Source organism: Elgaria multicarinata, chromosome 5 (assembly GCF_023053635.1).
Source record: "Elgaria multicarinata webbii isolate HBS135686 ecotype San Diego chromosome 5, rElgMul1.1.pri, whole genome shotgun sequence".
NCBI lineage: Eukaryota > Metazoa > Chordata > Lepidosauria > Squamata > Anguidae > Elgaria > Elgaria multicarinata.
The window spans coordinates 88468450-88487850 of NC_086175.1; the positions used below are offsets into that span (position 1 = coordinate 88468450).

The following is a 19401-nucleotide window of genomic DNA, read 5'->3' on the forward strand; positions in this document are numbered from 1 at the left end:
GAATATCTATTATTGAAGAACAGATGTAAACATCAGTATGCCAAAGATGAAAGCATTGATTATATAGATGTTTTGCTGTGGGAAGAATTGCAAGGATAGACTCAAGAGAGAGTAATACTGTCTGCTATTATTAAAAGAAAACGTGAATCTGAAAGTTTGAGGTAACTCATGTGTGTTAGCTAAAGGAAAGACAGGGATCCTTCTAAAATAGCAATACAATGGGCTTGTTTGCACGATCGAGTGAATGCAGCTTGTCTTGTCTGAACCTAACGATAGTAGGTTGTTGGCATGATTAACAAACGACCCTCAACCCTAAAACAGCCTATGGGTTCTGAGTGGTTTCTTAAACTTGTCAATAACCTCACTGGGTTCAGATGACACAACAACCCATGTTCATGGCTTGAATATTCAAAAGCCACCCAGCACACACTGCAACCCACCATGACTTAAGTAAGCCACAGTGGGCTGTGATGAATCATACAAACCTGGTCAATCAGTCATGCTTGAAAATTAGGAATACACGTAAATTCAAAACTTTAGCAGACTAATTAGTTGTGAATGGAAGGCGTGCTTAAAATGTTTCCCTTTAGAACTCAGCAGTTTGAAGTTCTCAATGCCTCATTTGTGATGCTACCTGAATTTATTTTTCCTTTTCTTCTCTAGAAAGGGAGAATAGTATACGATATTGGTTTTCACAGAAAATAAACACTTTTATTCTGATTGTGTTACCATAATCTGTTGTACCTTGTTTCATAGACATCACTATTAGCCACTACGGAAGTAATGGTGTTTCTAACTGTGTGTGTTAAACCAGCTTCCTAAGATCCTATGTGTTTAACTCTGAGTTTCAGAATATTTGAAGTTGTTTTCCTCTGTGTCTCCTCTTTTCTTGCTTTCAGTGCTTTCCTAGACAAAGCAACGTTCAGTGCTCTAGGCAGTGCGGGTTTTAGAGTGTTCCCCCCTCTCTGCTTCTCTGTTTATTGTCTTCTATATATTAAAATCACAAAAAGATTTTGCTGCAGGGGGATTTATGATGTGATTTAGCAGCAATGCCTTTAGCTTGGTGTGTAGCAGCACTTTCTTAATTTAGAATATAACCTAAAAACTGATGTTGCTTGTGTTTTCTAATGGTGAGATTCCTCTGTGGATCTTGCAATTAGCAAGAACGTTAGTATGACTAGTACCTACAAGTGGTCCCCAAATTGTACGTTTAAAGTTAATAAACTATTGCTTTTATGTTAAGTAACTAATCTTCACAATGGCTGTTGAATGGTAGTGACTCTTCTCGGAGAAAAGTTGTTTTGAAGTGTTCTCTGCTCTGGATCTTGGCAGACGACTGTATCTGTAACAAAAATGTGGAAGACGACAAGGAAATCAAATAAAGCAGCTTTTAGAGTTAGTAGCCATTTGCCCCCATTTTCTTTCATTGAGTCTGTCTGAAAGTAGGTGTTTTAACATACAGCCATCTGTTAACACATGTGTTTATTTTAGCATGACGGTGTTGTGTTATCATCTCCCACGCTGACACGGCATGTTGCTTCATCTATATTTGCTTCATTACTGTATGAGGCATTTAAAATGGCTTAGTGAAGAGAAAGATTCTTGTCACTTTGCAGATTCACTCTCCTCTTCTGTGGAAACGTGATCATTTGAACACTCCTTTTTTCATTTAAAATTCTGTCTGTTTCTGTTGAAACATTAAAAGAAAAAAGAGAGAGTGATCTAATGTCAAGAATTTCAAAGTATACTACTGTACCTTGTTGGTTTGTGCTCAGCATGTTTTAATTTATACATTTTCTACATGTGTGTATTTACAAATTGAGTCATTGTTATGCTGCTTCTCTGTTTGCATGATATGATTTTATTTTATATTTTTTTCCACTCACCAGATGTTTCCAACATTTTGCTTCCCACCACTGTCATCCCCTCCCTTACCACTGCAACAGTCACAACCACTGTAGCCTTAACAAGCACAGGCCCACCGGCAACAGCCATCAACACCCGAGGTACAGTATGCTTCTTTGTTATGGCCTGCAAATCACAATATAAATAGGCAACCACAGATATAAAAGCACTAAGTATGATCAAAATGCTAAAGGGAGAATGTGAATATTGCAAATTTAAGTTCAGATGTATATTAAATAAGAAGTCCAATTTAATTGTCAGCAATTAACATCGTTGTGAATGCTTTAACAGCACATTTTTGTCTAATGTCAGTTATGAATGCTTGTGGGTGTTTTAACTGCTTTTATAAGTAATTGCTTCCTTTAAGTTTATCATATTAAACTTGTGTTAGAAGCAAACCTACTTAATTTTAAATTAACATTATCTCTTAAGAGGATAGTTTTGCTTTCTGTTGCTAATATGTTGTGAATGTGTATGAGATTTGGATTTAACCAAATATTTATTTACAACTGTTTTATCAATGTTTATAGTGTAATTTCTCAATAATTCTGTTTTCTTCTGGAACCGAATGATAGGCCTCTCAGACAATAGTTTTATTGCCTTGGAAATCTGCAGTTGTTCCTCAGTAGCAGTGGAGAATTGAGATTACATTTTGAAAAGTAATGCTTCTTTTATTAGAAAATTGTTACCCAGGGAGGATAAAAGTTTTTGGGAAAAGGCACGCACCCCCCACGCACATTTGAGTTCTAACTGCACTATGCAAAAGCTACATTAGTGACATCAGTGAAGGAAAGTAGCACTTCCCCACCACCAACCAGTACCCAATGAGTACTTCATATATTTTGTAATTAAAGATGCATACTGATAGATCAATGTAACCACTGAAATATGTAATCAACAACTAAATAAACTACTTAGTTACAGAGGAGGGTGCATTTTGTGTGTATATATACACACATACATATATATATTATTCATTACTTGTTTACTATATTTATATTCCAAGGAACTCAAGGCAGCATATAGGTTCCCACCCCATCCCCGGATCAGGTTTTATCCTCACAGCAACCTGTGAATTAAGTTAAGCTGAGAGGTAGTGACTAGTCACTCAGTGAGCTTCGGGCCTTGCTAGACCAGGCCAGCTGAGCTGGCCTGGAGGCGGGGCGACGGCACGATAACTTTAGTGCGTGCCGCCCCGCCTCCTAGACGGCCGACGCGCAGGGACTCCGGAAGCCCTGCAGCGTCAGCCATTTTTTTGTTTTGTTAAAGGGGCCACGTGCGCCCCGAAGACTCCGGAGAAGGTAAGAGCATTTTTTAAAAAATTAAGTCCCCCACTCTTTTTTGAATTAAGCCCCCTGCCCCCTGCCCACTCTTTCCCCGCCCTCCCTCCCCGTCCCGTCCCCTGTGTCGCCGTCTGCCATCTCCCTCCCCGTCGTCCTGTGCCACCGTGCATCTGCCCACCCTCCTCATCGTCCTGTGCCACCCTGCGCCCTCCCTCCCTCCCCGTCGTCCTGTGCCACCTTGCACCCGCCCTCCCTCCCTGTCGTCCTGTGCCACCCTGCGCCCGCCCTCCCTCCCCATCGTCCTGTGCCACCCTGCGCCCGCCCGCCCTCCCTGTCATCCTGTGCCACCCTGCGCCCTCCCTCCCTCCCCGTCATCCTGTGCCACTCTGCGCCCGCCCTCCCTCCCCATCGTCCTATGCCACCCTGCACCCGCCCTCCCTCCCCGTCACCCTGTGCCACCCTGCGCCCGCCCTCCCACCCCGTCATCCTGGGCCACTCTGCGCACGCCCGCCCTCCCCGTCATCCTGTGCCACCCTGCACCCTCCCTCCTTGTCATCCTGTGCCACCCTGCACCCTCCCTCCCTCCCCGTCGCCTGTGCCACCCTGCGCCCTCCCTCCCTGACGTCCTGTGCCACCCTGCGTCCTCCCTCCCTCCCCGCCATCCTGTGCCACCTTGCACCCGCCCTCCCACCCTGTCATCCTGTGCCACCCTGCGCCCGCCCTCCCACCCTGTCGTCCTGTGCCACCCTGCGCCCGCCCTCCCTCCCCATCATCCTGTGCCACTCTGCGCCCGCCCTCCCTTCCTGTCATCCTGTGCCACTCTGTGCCTGCCCTCCCTCCCCGTCATCCTGTGCCACTCTGCGCCCGCCCGCCCTCCCCGTCATCCTGTGCCACCCTGCGCCCTCCCTCCTTGTCATCCTGTGCCACCCTGCGCCCTCCCTCCCTGTCGTCCTGTGCCACCCTGCGTCCTCCCTCCCTCCCCGTCATCCTGTGTCGCCCTGCGCTATCCCCCGTTGTCCCGTGTCGCCCTGCGCCATCCCGCGTCGTCCCGTGTCACCCTGCGCCATCCCCCTCTCCTGCTGGTCCAGGATCCCCCCCCTGGCCCGATGGGCACAGCGCTGAGCGCTGTGCCCAGTCCGTGGCTTTTCCCGGCTACTCATGAGTAAGCGAGTAGCCGCAAAAAGCCACGGAAGTCGCTAGATGTTCCACAGCCCTGGCCTTAGGCCAGGGCTGCGGAAAAGGCATGCCATAAGCGACTTCGCTTATGGCGCGTTAAGGGAGGCTTTAGTGCGGCCTGGGGCTAGATTCCCCTGTGCATCATGTGGACGCACAGCAGGGAAACCAGGCCTCAAAGCGAGCTAACACCTCATCTAGCAAGGCCCTTCGTTACTGAGTATGAATTTAAACCTTGATCTGTCCAATTGTAGTCTGACACTTGGACTTAGGCTAGATCTACACTACTGCTTTATTGCGGTACTGAAGTGCACTGATATACGCTGGGGCATATTACACATTACATATACCACTTTCATCATCTTATTTCCTGCTGGGAAATATGATGGGATTGTAATGATATGACACAAGGTGTAGATCTGACCCATGTCACATACGTGATAGTTTTAATGATTTTTTTTTAAAAAAAAAGAAGAATGGTACATAGATAACTTAGCTAATTATTTGTGTCGATCTGCAGTACATAAGGAATGTTAACTAGAAATAAATCACAAATATTCAATATTATCAAACTAAACCTTAAATGTTACATAAACTTTTCACATTTGCAACAGTTCCCCAAGTTCTTTGTCTGTCCTTAAAACATCTTAACTTAATAGATTTCACACCAACTCTTCACTTTTATAGAGTGGAACAGAAATACAACCTATGGGCCTGGAACTTTCCAGAAGAAAAGTCTAGCAGATTTTGTGCAGAGCAGTTTAATTTCATCAGATAAATTGGAAATGTCCTTCCTTATTTATAAAGAGTAAATATAATTTGAGAACTTCTGAAATTGCTGATGTATTTAAAGAGCAGAAAAGTAGCATACAAGATAACTGAGGGGACACAGTAGATGATTCTCTTAGTTGTATATATCATATGGAAACTTTGAAGCCAGGGGCTGAATTCAAGTTCCTGTGATATCTTGCCAGTTGAGGACCTCAGTCTTAAGATAGTAATAACAATATAGTATGTGTCCTGTTGTGCCATATTTTTTATGCTATATCTCCAAAACTATATTTTCTCATGGTTGGAAAATCACCCTTGAATCCAATGGGTTGGATCCAAATATCTGGCTTGGTAAAGGGGTGGTCAGAAGCAGGCCTTTCTGCCTGTTCTCCTTGCAAGACCCTGAGCGCCCCCCTCCATGCTCTCTTAAAGGTCGGGGAGCCTCCTCATCGGAGTGGGCCATGCATGGGGGTCTAAGGAAAGATTGTGGAAAATTGGGTGAAGGCAATTGTGTGAGTAGAGCTGAAGGTACTCCCCCTTCCCTCACAGCTGCCTGATCCACAGCCCACTCTACTCAGTTGGTTTCCCCACTCTCAGCTTGGGATAGATAAGAATTTTGCTCAGTTCAATTTTTGATAAAAATTCACCCAAAATTTGCAGGTGTCTTCATAAATGAGAAGGAAAAATCTTGTGTTTATTATTTTTTTAATGTGGGAGAAAACAAAACTGACAGATTTTTTTCCCATACAAATCCAGGTCTTTAAGAGGCTAGCTCTTAAAAATCTGGGTTTGAATTCTTGTACGTTCATCCATATTTGCAGTGCTTAATTAGGGTAGCCATCTCTTTTTTTCTGGCAGGCTCTTCATCTTTAACAGCTATATGGCAGCCAGGTACATATGGTCCTCTCCGTGCTTAGAATTGCTATACCAATTGAATTTTCCTGTGCAGATGGGCATTTTTTTTGTTCAATTCAGTTTTTTAAAATAATTTATTGAGGGGGAAACAACCTGTGAATGTGGGAGAAAGCAAAACTGCCATTTGTCCATCTCTGCCCTCAATGGTGCATTTGTATGGAGAGGGTGCTCAGGAACTGACCGGGAGAGGGACGCTGGAAAGAAAGTTTCTGCCCATCCCTTTCCACAGGTGAATATCTGGATCCAATCCAGGGTGTTTGATTGAAGACCATTGACTGAGGTTTAAGAGATTACAAGTGCAGGCTTAATGTGCTTGCATTCAGATAGAGTTTTAGCCAAACTGCTTAAAAGAAAGAGAGAGAGAGAGAGAGAGAATTATGATATATAAACTAGGGGTGTGCACGGACCCCCCGCTCCGCTTCACTTCCAGATCCGCAATTTTCGGATCGGCCCGCTTCGCTCCGCCCCCGCTTCGCCCATGTCCGCTCCGCTCCGCAGCGGAGCTCTGGATCCGGATCGGAGTTCCGTTTCCCCCCCCCCATAGGCTTGCATTAAACTAAAAAAGTATACAACTTTTTTTCTGTGAAAGTTAGAAACCTCAAGTTTGGCACCATGACACCTCATGGAGGTATACATACGCACGCCAAGTTTCAAGCCAATCCCATCATCCCCTGATTTTTGGGGAATTTGTGAAAATCGGGCACCCCATTCACACCCCTTTCCATAGCTCCGTCAATTTGCACGTCAGAAACCTCAAACTCGCCACCATGATAGCTTATCCAGGGATACACACACACGCCCAGACTCAAGGCAGTCCCATCATCCCCTGTTTTTTGGCGGGGCTTAAACCTGCAGACATCTCAATGGGGCCATTTCAAAGGAAATCCCAACATGCCATGAATTGGGGAGTAGAGATCATCAACCTAATATGAATCTTCTTCCACTCTTGAAAAATGGATTTGGAACTTCCAAAACTCCAAGTGAGCGCAGGAAGGACTTCTCCCCTGAGTCAAAGCCAGACACACACAACATCCCTGCGAGGTGGGCAGGAGAGGAGAGAGGGAAGGCAGGCAGGCAGCAGACATTTCTGGGGCATAAGGAAGTGAGCCAAGGATAAGCCAGTAATGCATATAAAATGGAATAAATAAATAAATAAATAAATAAACGAAGGAGGGGTGGAATTAAAAGCAGCAGTGTTGCTGAATAAACAACAAGAAGAACTTTTTAAAAAAGGCTATATCTGTCTTTTACCAGCAATAGGGGGACGTGCCCAGGGGAGGGGGAAGCAGCTGCCAATTTGACTGGTCCTAGTAACCAGTCTTTTAAGAAGCAAGGCTGTCAGTTCAACTGTCTTTTACTACTCACGTATCTGAAGAAAGCCTTTTTATTGCTTTTAGCATCCCTCGCTAATCTCAGCTCATTCTGAGCTTTAGCCTTCCTGACGCCATTTCGGCACTTCTGCGCCACCTGTCTGTACTCTTCTTTTGTAGCCTGGCCTTCCTTCCACTTCCTATATGTATCCCTTTTTGTTTTCAGGTCATCTCTAAGCTTTTTGTGGAGCCACATTGGTTTCCTCTGTTGTCTTCTATCTTTTCTCCTTGTTGGAATTGTTTGTAACTGTGCCTTTAAAATTTCCTTTTTTAAATACTCCCACCCATCCTGCACTTCTTTTCTCATCAGGCTCACTTGCCACGGGACCTTACTTATCATAGTTCTGAGTTTATTAAAATCAGCTTTTCTAAAATCCAGAGTACGTGTATGGCTACACTCAACTTTTGTCTCCATAATTAAAAATTCAAGTATGATGTGGTCACTTTCTCCCAGAGTTCCCGTAACTGCCACTTTATCCACTAAGTCATCACTATTGGTCAATATCAAGTCAAGGATTGCCAATCCTCTAGTTCCTTCCTCCACTTTCTGTAGGAGAAAGTTATCACCCACACATGTCAGGAATTTCTTGGAAGGGCCTCTTTTGGCAGTATTGGTCTCCCAACAGATATCAGGGTAATTGAAGTCCCCCATCACTACTACATCACACTTCCTTGAAACACTGGCAATTTGTTTCTCAAAAGTTTCATCCTCGTCTTCTTGATTGGGTGGTCGGTAGTAGACTCCGATTATCATGTTCCTTTTATTCCGTGCCCCATTTATTTTAATCCAGATGCTCTCGATGGGGCTCCCAGTCTGATCTGCCTGTATTTCTGTGCAGGGATAGGTATTTTTAACATATAGTGCAACTTCACCTCCCTTTCTATTTCTTCTGTTCTTTTTGAACAAGTTATATCCTTCAATTGCTTGAATTATTTCATATTAATTGATTTTAATTAATTTCAATGTGACCATGTGGTTGAAGCCTGCAGCACGTCTTCAGCCACTAGGAGCAGACATTCCCAACCTGGATATAGCTTTGGAGTCCATACAGTTTGAAACCACGGAAGATTAGTAGGCTGATAGAAAGAGTTATATACCTGCTCCCTCTCCCCTGCTGTGGGGCAGCCCTCCTCGGAAGGAAATTGAGTGAGAAGACATCTTTCTCAGGGGAGTGCACCACAGCAGGGTCTATGTCTAGTGGTGCCTACAGGCATAGCATTACTCAGACAGGGTGACCATACTTTATTTATTTATTTATTTATTTATTTCATTTCATTTTTATACCGCCCAATAGCTGAAGCTCTCTGGGCGGCTCACAAAAATTAAAACCAAGATAAAACAACCAACAGGTTAAAAGCACAAATACAAAATACAGTATAAAAAGCACAACCAGGATAAAACCACACAGCAAAATTGATATAAGATTAAAATACAGAGTTAAAACAGTAAAAATTAAATTTAAGTTAAAATTAAGTGTTAAAATACTGAGTGATTAAAAAGGTTCAACTCTGACAGCTCCGTCGTTTGCTTGCAGCCTTCACTATATCAGTGTAAGGGCTATTTACACCCATTCAATGCTGGGGCCATCTGGTAGTAGTTAATAAAGTGCATGTTCTTAACTGGACGCTTATTTAAGGAGACAATATATACTCATTCTCTAAGCCCAAATGCTCTCTCACACAAATTCCTTTTGGCAGGATACGGGCAGAACACTTTTTTTTTTTGTTAAAACTATCAGGAATTGCCTCAGAGGATTCATACCAGAGTGTGCAGTGCCTTAGCTTACAGCAGTTTTGAGGACCGTGCCAGTCCCTAGAATCTATAATCATAAAAATAACAACAACTGTATGTAAGTCTGTCTGTCCATTTTATTTCTTAAATCCTCCCAAATGGTATCTCAACACAGGTGGAACTGTTACCATTAAAAAGTTAAAAGGGATGAGACATAGGCCAAGGCTAGACCAGGCCTATATCCCAGGATTGTCCTGGGATCATCCCTGTGCATCCAAATTACACACAGGAGATCCAGGGAGCAGGCAGGGACGACCCTTCCATTTGCCTGGGATTATCCTTAGGTCTAGCTAAGGCCATAATCTGCTATGTGTTTGTGTATCTGTTCTTTTTGCTTGGGAGAGACACCCCAATGTGCCTTATCCATTAAGAAACAAGCTGCCAATCAGCTTGCATGGCAGGTGTGACAACACCCTTTTGTAGACCAGTCAGATCCCTATGCCCCATTTGCATGTTTGGACAATTGTGACATCAGCAACCAATACAACTGTCACCTTCCTTTTCACTCTCCAATGTAACCTGTGAAAAACACACAAGAAAAATACCCAACACCACAGGGTTTTTTAAAAGCAAATTTTCCAACTGCACAAATGCCCTGTCAGTCGCATACACACCCCGCCCCTGCATAAGCCAAACTCTGCCAACTCTGCCCCCACATCTATTCAGGCAACACTGTCACAGGACCAAACAACATCAGTCACATCATCAAGGATTCTTTCACCTGTATCCTTATATAATTTGTGTTACATGCCATTCCTGACTTTGTCTATTGTGAAGTTCTTAATAAACACATAACTCATAACACGTGTCTTATTTTTTTCACCACTTTTTTCAACTGCACATTACCAAATTTCCAACTGCACATTTCCAACTACACATTTTTGTGTCCCTGCACACTAAAAAAAACCCTGCCTCACCAACAAACCAGAGTTCACCATAGATAGTTATTAAAGGTAGGTAAAAAAAATTAATAGCAATGAAAGGGGGGCTGTCTTTACAATGCCAAGTTTGTGCAGCTCTGCTGCCAAACCCCGCAGTATCACTGGTGTGAGGTGGCAACAAGTTATTTACATGGATGGAGGCAGCCAGGCTTTCTGGCAGCAATTAGGCTAGCAGGACCTGTCCCCTGCCCCACCCACAGCTTCCAGCAACCAATAAGAGACCGCCTTCCACCCAGGAACACCCACCCCAGCACAGCGCCTGAGCGAGGTCAGATGGGGAAGAGCTGACCTTGCTCAGGCAGGAAAAGTGGGGGTAAGTCCTCAACTTTTCTGCTGTGAGTCTTCAGCTCTTTGCCCCAGGGCAGCTCTGGATCGACAGTTGCATCCTATAACCAACACAGCATAGATTCGGAGCCATCCCGGGGCTTCCAGAGCATATAGACAGCCCCAGGGAGTGGCCAAAGAGAATGGTGCAGAAGGCAGAGGACTGAGGTAAGGGGGCAGATGAAACAGTGGGCAGAAGTGGGGGTCTAAAGAAGAAAGCAGGAGAACAGGAAAAAATGATAGGGAAACTAGATGGAAGGTAAGATAGTGTGACTCACCCACTCAGCTGCTATGCATCTTTATGACTACATTCCTATAGATCAGCTTTCCTAAGCCTGACGCTTTCTAGGTATTTTGAATTACAATTCCCAGCAGTTTCAACGCCTGCCCGATTGGGGAAGGATGTTATAGATATTGTCACCATTTTGTGAGCAACTTGTGAACATGGTAGCAGGGATGGACTTCAACTGAATAGGAGTGAAGTGGGGAAGAAGAAAGGGGCCTGAGGTAAAGGTGCAAGGCAGTGGGGCAGAGGCAGCAGCCCAGAGTGACGGAGATAGAAAGAAAGCAGGAACTCGGGAGAAAGCCTCAGACAGAGCTAGGTGGGAAGGGAAGTCCAGGATGTCATTCCAAAGCCACTCGGCTGCAGCGCATCTTTATGGCCACATTTTCAAACATATTCCCAGTATTGTGTGGGAATCTTGCTAACATAAGAAATATTAACTCCCTGTGGGTGGAGTATTTAAAAAACAAAACAAAAACCGACACACCGACACTGTAGATGCTGATGGAGCTCCATTGAAGCTTCGAGTTTGTGGAGCAGAGCAGGGACAGTTTTAAAACCATTGAATACCTGCAGAGTGGAGCCCCGTGGGAGCTTTGAACCACTCTGAAGGTATTCAGTGTGTTTTTTTAAGGGTCTCTCTCTCTCTCTCTCTCTCTCTCTCTCTCTCTCTCTCTCTCTCTCACACACACACACACACACACACACACACACACACACACACACACACACACCAGGTTTAAGCAGCGACCCTTGGAGCTCTACATAGCTGGGATGATTTATTCTGAGGCTTCTTCGTGGGAGATTTCCACTCCTCTTCTTTGGGGGAAAGAATTACAGCAGCAGCAGCAACAACAACAACCCAAATCCCCATGGCCATCAGGGAGGAGGGGGAAGGGGAGGAGTCCCATGGCTTCTGCTGCCATTAAGCTCTTTAGGTGGCCCCTTCTTTTGCGCTTCGAATTGGCAACAGTCCCAACCTCCTCCTCTGCTGCTGCTTTTTGGATGGAAGCATCCATGAGCAAGCCAAGAGCAGAGGTGGCTTGTGCACATCCTCCCCTTTTTTGTGGAAAGGTGAGTGATCCCCACCACCTTCCAACAGCGAGAGAAGCGTGAAACTCACCAGGGCTCTCATCAAGGCGGCAACAGCAGCAGTAGCAGGACTCTTTCGCTCTCTCTCTATTTCCCCATCAAAGACTACCCCACCCCAAAATCCTCCCCCAGTCATCTTTTCTCTGCCTGGACTGGGAGCCAGCCCCCCGCCTCTTTCTTGGGAGGGGGAGTCTGGAAAACATGATTGAAAGAAGAGCGGGGATTAGGGACATAGGAAACCTTCTCCAAACACTAAAAAGGATGACCACCACCCATATGCCCACAAACACACACACACACACACACACACACACACCACTCCAAGGCTTAACTAAGGGTTCTCCTAAAACAAAAACGCAATACATAAAAAGAAAAGAAGAGGATTCTGTTCATTTTTGTCCCTGGTGTGGATAGGAAAGAGTAGAGTTGCTTTGAGTGTGTGTGTGTGTGTGTGCGTACGTACGTGTGTCTGTAGAGGAGGCTCTATGTGTCATTTATTTATACTAGTTTTATTTAAAATATTTATCTCTCACCTTTCTTGAAAATAAGTTAAAAGGTGGCTCACAACATGAGTGATAGAATATAATAAAAGCAATAAAAAAAAGCAGTAGGGGGAAAAAAGCAGGCAGCAGATAAAAGCCTGCAAATTAGAACACTTTAAACAAGTGGCACAATGTTGTTGTTTTTAAAAAAAACAAAGCCAGCAAATTCAACACCAGCCACACAAAGCTTAAAAATAAAAGAGACCCCATTTGGTGCCAGGTAGGGTAGGAATTATGGCTCAGTGGTAGAGCGCACATTTTGCATGAAGAAGGATGCACACTGGTAGAACTGGGAAGGACTGCTCTCTGAAGCCCTGCAGAGCCACTGCCAGCCTGTGTAGGCAATGCTACTGTAAGATCTCTCAGCAGGACCCAAGGATTGTCTTCATTCAAAGCAAGAAATGCACAAACTGGCCCTGCGAGGCGGGCACAGTGGTTCAATACATTAGACAGTGAGAGATGCTTTGGCATCCCCTGAATCAGAAATGTTAGCTGGAAGATCCTTCCAGGGTCCTTCAGAGTTAATTTACCCACTGTAAGAATAGCAATAATAACAGCAGCAACAGCAGCAGCCCGCCTGACTCTAATAGTAAAGAGGCTAGGAAAAGGATCCCTTTGGGTTCCTCCCTTCAGAGTTGAGTTACTGAACCATAAACACAACCGATGATGATGATAAATGGCTGAGCTGTGCTCGCTTACACTTCTTAGCTAAAAACTGGAGATCCCCTTGATGAAACTGCTCAAGGTGCAAGACCTCAAAGAGGAGATTTGACAACCTGAATTTGAAGGGTATGGCTCCAGCAGTTTTTAAAAATATTAATTTTAAAACCTCCAATTTTTTTAAAAATCTAAAACTTAAGAGATGAACGGATCTGTTTCAAACTTGGCATGGCTAAAGCCCTTTATAAGAGCTATCTTAGTGCCAAATTTCATATCTTTATCTTTAAAATTATGGAGAGGTAAGCATTTTTGTTAATTCCCATTGACTATAATAGAACGGTTATCTGAAAAGAGATCAAAGCTCTGACAAAGCTTCGATGGAGCAGAGAGAGCGCGCTGCTTCGAAAATCGGAGCAGAGCAGCCCCTCAAGGGAGTTCTGCTTCGAATTTTGAAGTAGATCAGAGCCACTCTTCACAGCCCTATTATTGAGAAGTAGAAATTACCACTAGGTGAGACATCTCTTTCCCTTGATTATATTTGTTGTCATTTTAAGGTTATACCAGCTTGTTTGCTATTACGTTTCTGAGCTGGTGTGGAATCTATCCACATCAATGTTTTTCTTTGTAGCACAGGATTTTCTACAATAAGTTTAATTTTGAATTTGCCTTTTCAATTTTTTTTATTAAACTGTCATAGAACTACTGGCATAGAATTGTAAGGCTGGAAGTGAATCTCTACCCTATCCCAAAAGGAAGTGAATAATCTACCCCTTCCTACTTCTGGTGAGATCCAAATTCATAACCTCTTTCTCCATTGATGAGCAAATACTCCCTACAGCTTCATTTTCACATAAGGTCTCTCGATAAGCATTAAGTAATCACTTATCATTAATCATAATCCCTGTATTTCAAGAGCCATTAAATTTGTCTTTCTAGCATTCCATATGCAGTCAGAAAAGGCACCATTTCAATATGGATGTTTTACAGAATCTGTAGTTACTGTGCTTTTCAACTCCCATCTTAACTATTAACTCATTTCACACTGAAGTGATTCCTTATGACACTCGATGTTATACTATAGCTTATATATTCCACAAGGAAGTAAAATTTACAGTTAACTTTAAAGATTTGCAACCCAGGCATGCTTTCATTTGCATAAGGTCCGGGAAGCAACCTTGAAAAGTTACTAAATCTACTTGGATCATTAAGAATGGTATTTCATGAAAGGTTCCCTTAGACTACTTTTTCTTCACATGGTCAGACACACATTTGCTCTTATATTCAATCCCCATAAGTATGAAGTGATATCCTTTTGTGCTTCTATATTATCCATTAACTTCAAAATTTTAAGTGCAATTCGGTGTAGGGAAGGAACAGACTGTTAATATTTTGTCCTGTAAATCTGAAAACACACTCACAAAAAAACCTAACAACCATATCAAAGAACTGCTGGAACCAAAATGTGCAGACTGAAGAAAACCAAATAATCAAAAAACAGGGAAATGCTCAACCCATCAATAAGATTTTGTAGTAGATTGATTTACTGTCATTTAGGAGTTGATTTGGCTTTACATTACAGTAACTGACCTTTATATTAATGGAATGGTATAAAGGGGCATTTTCAAATTTCTATTATTATTATTATTATTATTATTATTATTATTATTTATTTATATAGCACCATCAATGTACATGGTGCTGTACAGATTATACACAGTAAATAGCAAGACCCTGCCGCATAGGCTTACAATCTAATAAAGTTGTAGTAAACAATAAGGAGGGAAGGAGAATGCAAACAGGCACAGGGAAGTGTAAACAGGCACCGGGTAGGGTGAAGCTAACAGTATAGAGTCAGAACAAACTCAATATTTAAAAGCTATAGGGAAAAGAAAAGTTTTTAGCTGAGTTTTAAAAGCTGTGATTGAGTTGGTAGTTCTCAAGTGTTCTGGAAGAGCGTTCCAGGCGTAAGGGGCAGCAGAAGAAAAAGGACGAAGCCGAGTAAGGGAAGTGGAGGTCCTTGGGCAGGCGAGAAGCATGGCATCAGAGGAGCGGAGAGCACGAGCGGGGGAATAGTGTGAGATGAGAGAGGAGAGATAGGCAGGAGCTAGACAGTGAAAAGCTTTGAAGGTCGACAGGAGAAGTTTATATTGGATTCTGGAGTGAATTGGGAGCCAATGAAGAGATTTCAGAAGTGGAGTGACATGGTCAGAGTGGCGGGCCAAGAAGATGATCTTAGCGGCAGAGTGGTGGACAGAGACCAGCGGACTGATGTGAGACAAAGGAAGGCCAGAGAGAAGAAGGTTGCAGTAGTCCAACCGAGAGATAACCAGTGCGTGAACGAGAGTCTTGGCAGAAGAGACAGACAAAAATGGTCGAATCCTGGCAATATTATACAGGAAGAAACAACAGGATTTAGCTACTGCCTCGATATGAGGAATAAAGGAGAGTGAGGAATCAAATTTCTAGTGTCTTCAACTAAAAGACCCTAAAATGAATACCATTTTTTTTAAAAAAAATACTTACTGTTAGCAGAATGAATAGTTTTGCAGTAGCTGATTTACTAGTCGACAGCTGGTTGGCCACTGTGTGAACAGAGTGCTGGGCTAGATGGACTCTCCAGCATGGCACTTATGTTCTTACATACTTAATCAAGACTGATACTTGCAAAAAATTTAAAAAGCCATGTTTTAGGGTCCTCCTACTGATCTTCCAGCACCCACCCCCGATTATTCCATTTGTTTCAGCAATAATTAGAGATAAGAAAAATAAGGGAATTGTATTAACTGTCTATAAATAATTTTTAACTTGGGGTTTAAAATTTGTAATTTTGCATTGCTGCTCTTTTTATCTGGTCGAGCTTTTATACTGTATTTTACATTATGGTTTTATACTGTTGTTTTATACTTTGAATGGTTTTAATTTTTGTGAACCACCCAGAGAGCTCCGGCTATTGGGCAGTATAGAAATGTAATAAATAAATAAATAAGTAAATAGATTTTGATAATATACTAGGGGAAAAGAAAGACATTATGGGCCAGATCCAGGTTTAGTCATATGTAGAAGAGAACCGTTGTAATAATTGGGACTTATACATGACTAAATTAGGTCTCATTGATGAAGTCTAGAATCTAACTCATGTTTTAAGGATGAAGAGTAGATGAGATATTACTTTTATTATTTAACATATCTAATTTAGCTATGGTCAACTTCGGTAAATCTGAACAGCTAAAAAGTTCAAATCTAAAGCCTTACAAGGTCTTTGTGCCAGATATTTGGGATGAGCAATCTGGCAGCTCAGATTTAGTAAAGTTATTTTAATTAATTTGCAGATGGCTGCTGAATTTTGCATGTCCAGTACTTTGCTTTGATCTTGCATTTCTGCTTAAACTATAAGGAAACTTTAAGTTGAACATTGCAATGAATATGAAATGATCAGAACAAAGTTGAGTGATACTAAATATTGCTTTGAGTCATTTTAGATGGATATGCAAAGCATTGCCTTTAAGTTTGGTTATGCCCTAGTGATTGATGGAAGACAATGTACACTAATGGGCAATTTGCTGGAGCAAGAAATCTTTTGTTTCAAGCTTCAGGAGTGTGCAATTTGCTAGGATAGAATCTAAAACCAGTTTTGCATGTTGTTGTTGTTGTTTTTGTGCTATACATACTTATTTGGGAGTGTGTCCAATTGAACTCAATGGGTCTTGCTTCTCAATAGGCATGCATAGAATTGCATCATAAAAGGCTTTTGGAATCAGGACAGCTTGGCTTCCAGTGTGGTGTTGTTGTGTTGCGAGTTTAGCACAGTAGCTTGTGCATTTGTTTCCATCCTCCTATAATTCTTGCTCATTCCGTTGATTTGAAAACTAACAGATTATTACGAAGACATAACAAATGCTTTTTTATTTCTCAGGAAAACTATCCTGTAAATAGGAACAACAGTTTTCAGTTTTGTTGTTCCTATGTGGCCGTTTCAATCCTGGTTCTCTCCCATGTTGTTGCTGTCCTAATTTCCCATATCCTAATGTTTATAAGATCTCCATAACCTTTTGCACATCATGACAATAGAGTTCTGTTTGAAGGTGATTTCACATGGAATTAAAGAAATTGTTTAATACTTAGTTGATCAATATTAATAACACTGCACACCTGTGTATCCCTGTACTTCTGCCCATCTTCATCAGCATACTTTTTCAAATTGCTTTAGAATTTTTCAAAAAAAAAATTGTTGTAATTTCAGTCTTTTAGCTGTCAAAATGGTGTGATGAGTCCATTTATGCTGACCATTTCTAATTTCCATGAAGTGGGTAAATAACTTAAAAGAGGGTGTACGTCACTGAATAATAGAGACTGTTCCAGTAGAAAATTTATCTGTGTAATAACCTTAAAGAAATAACTACTTGGCTTTGACAAAATATATGTTTAAAGAAGAATTAGTTATATTAATCACCAGCAATTAGCCAATTTAGACAATACTTTATTACAGTGATGTTGCAGTGTCCAATAGACGCAAAACAAAAGTTTTGCTGAATAATATGCAGCCTAAGATCCACAGATGTGACAGGCTATGCCCTGATAATGCATTTTGTGGTGTTGCTCACAGCAGTTTCTGAAATTCCCAAATGTGCCCACAGATCCAGAAAGTTTGAGGACCTCTGGCAAGAAATTAACACAAGTACTGAGGATTGTATCAATAAGGTTTAGTTTAAATAAATACTTTATTAATATTTTTCTTTTATCACACAGAAACTCAACTATCCAAATTAGGACATTATATATACTCTCATTTTCTGTCTTAATCTCTTTTAAAAAAATAATCTAGGGGTCCCTATAAGTAAAAATTAACTAGGGCATACCTTTCATTAGAGTAAATTAAACTGCAAAAATTACCTGGGCAGAAGCTTCTTTCCCAGCTCCTTTGATATCCAAACGTATTCCTCAACACCAGGTCTCTGCTTATGCCTTCAATTTTTCTTCTGCATGATCTCATTAAAGTACCGTAGTGCTTTCTGAGATACAGGGAGAAAAATGCAGCAAAAGGCAACAGCGAAGTCATACACAGAGAAAAGAGGCCAGCTCTGTTGAATGGTGCCTGAGATAAGGAAAGAGTTATCTTTAAGATAGCTTATAGGGTTACTTACACGTACAACTAATAATAAATGGAGTGATCAGTGTCTAACCTTTAAAGCAGTTGTGTTCAGCAGCAAGTTAAACAGCTAGCCATTTCATAGCATACTTCACTACTGTATCATTGTTAGCTAATTAATTAAACTGATATGTCAGCTTGCTTTGACCTCCATGGGAGAAATTACATTTCTCATTTCCCCCAGTAATAATATTTTTATAAGCTGCTCTTTAGCATTTTCCCATTCATCTAGGCCCATCTTTAAACAAGCTTGTTGTTTTTTCTAGCATCTTCACTATTAGAACCAAAGTTCACAGACATTTATGGATATTGATAGAAGAACTTGCTACCCTTTTTTTTTGGCTACTGTAAATTCTCTGTTGTATCTGCACTCATTTCAACCCTGTATTTTAATGTGTTTTAATCTGCTGACATGGACAGCTTGCCTATCATTATCTCTTTAGGGTTTTTTAAGTGTCTTGAAATAAAAGTGTATCATTAAAAAGACGCACATAGGAATAGCATGAAAATAGAATACGACAGTGTTACTCAGGCAGATGCCTTCCTGCAGTACCTGGCTAAAGTAGAATTTCCAAGTAGGCCACCAAAATTTACAGGTGCAAGAAAGTCCTTTGTCTCAAGTTATTTTAAAATACCTGGTGTTTTGTCACATGTTTTGTACGTAATCTGGCTTGGAGCATTTCCAATCACCGTTCCACATATAGGGGCTGTTCACACAATCACACTGAGGGATCAACAAACTATGGGTTATTTGATGGTTGCTGCCCTCTCAAACAAGACATGCACCCAAGGTTCAGACGACACAGCAAGCCATGCCAAGGAGGATAGTTAGGGAAATCTAGCCAGTATGCAATCAGCATGGATGGCAGGGTTAACAAGCCACTATGGCTTGTTAACCATGCCACGATTATGCAAATCCAGTCATAGTTTCTAAGCAGAGGAGAGAGAGAGAGAGAGAGAGAGAGAGAGAGGCCTTAGCTGGACCTACCTTTTATCCAACAACGGAGGAGGGAAGGTCCTGCGATGTGTTTATTGTGAGATCCCTCCTCTGTCTACACATGACATGCAATGACCTCAGCAGGAGAGGCATCACGTCTACCATTTTTAAATTGTTTTAAAGAGGAAGGAGTGCACGAATGTTCATATGCTAAAGGTAAGCATTTTTTTAAAAAAAAACTCCCGTTCCCCCCACCCTACCGCCAAT

General features: G+C 42.1%; 1 protein-coding gene across 3 annotated transcripts in view; it reads left to right on the forward strand.

Moving 5' to 3' along the window:
- Nucleotides 1–19401, forward strand: part of CADM2 (cell adhesion molecule 2) — a 527339-nt gene that overhangs the window by 463747 nt on the left and 44191 nt on the right. For 2 of the 3 annotated variants that reach the window (XM_063126769.1, XM_063126770.1), the window contains one exon: nt 1890–2006. The exons of the other annotated variant lie outside the window; for it this stretch is intronic. In XM_063126769.1, coding sequence (XP_062982839.1) covers nt 1890–2006 — 117 coding nt within the window. The remainder of the gene's footprint in view (nt 1–1889; nt 2007–19401) is intronic. 3 annotated transcript variants of the gene reach the window in all.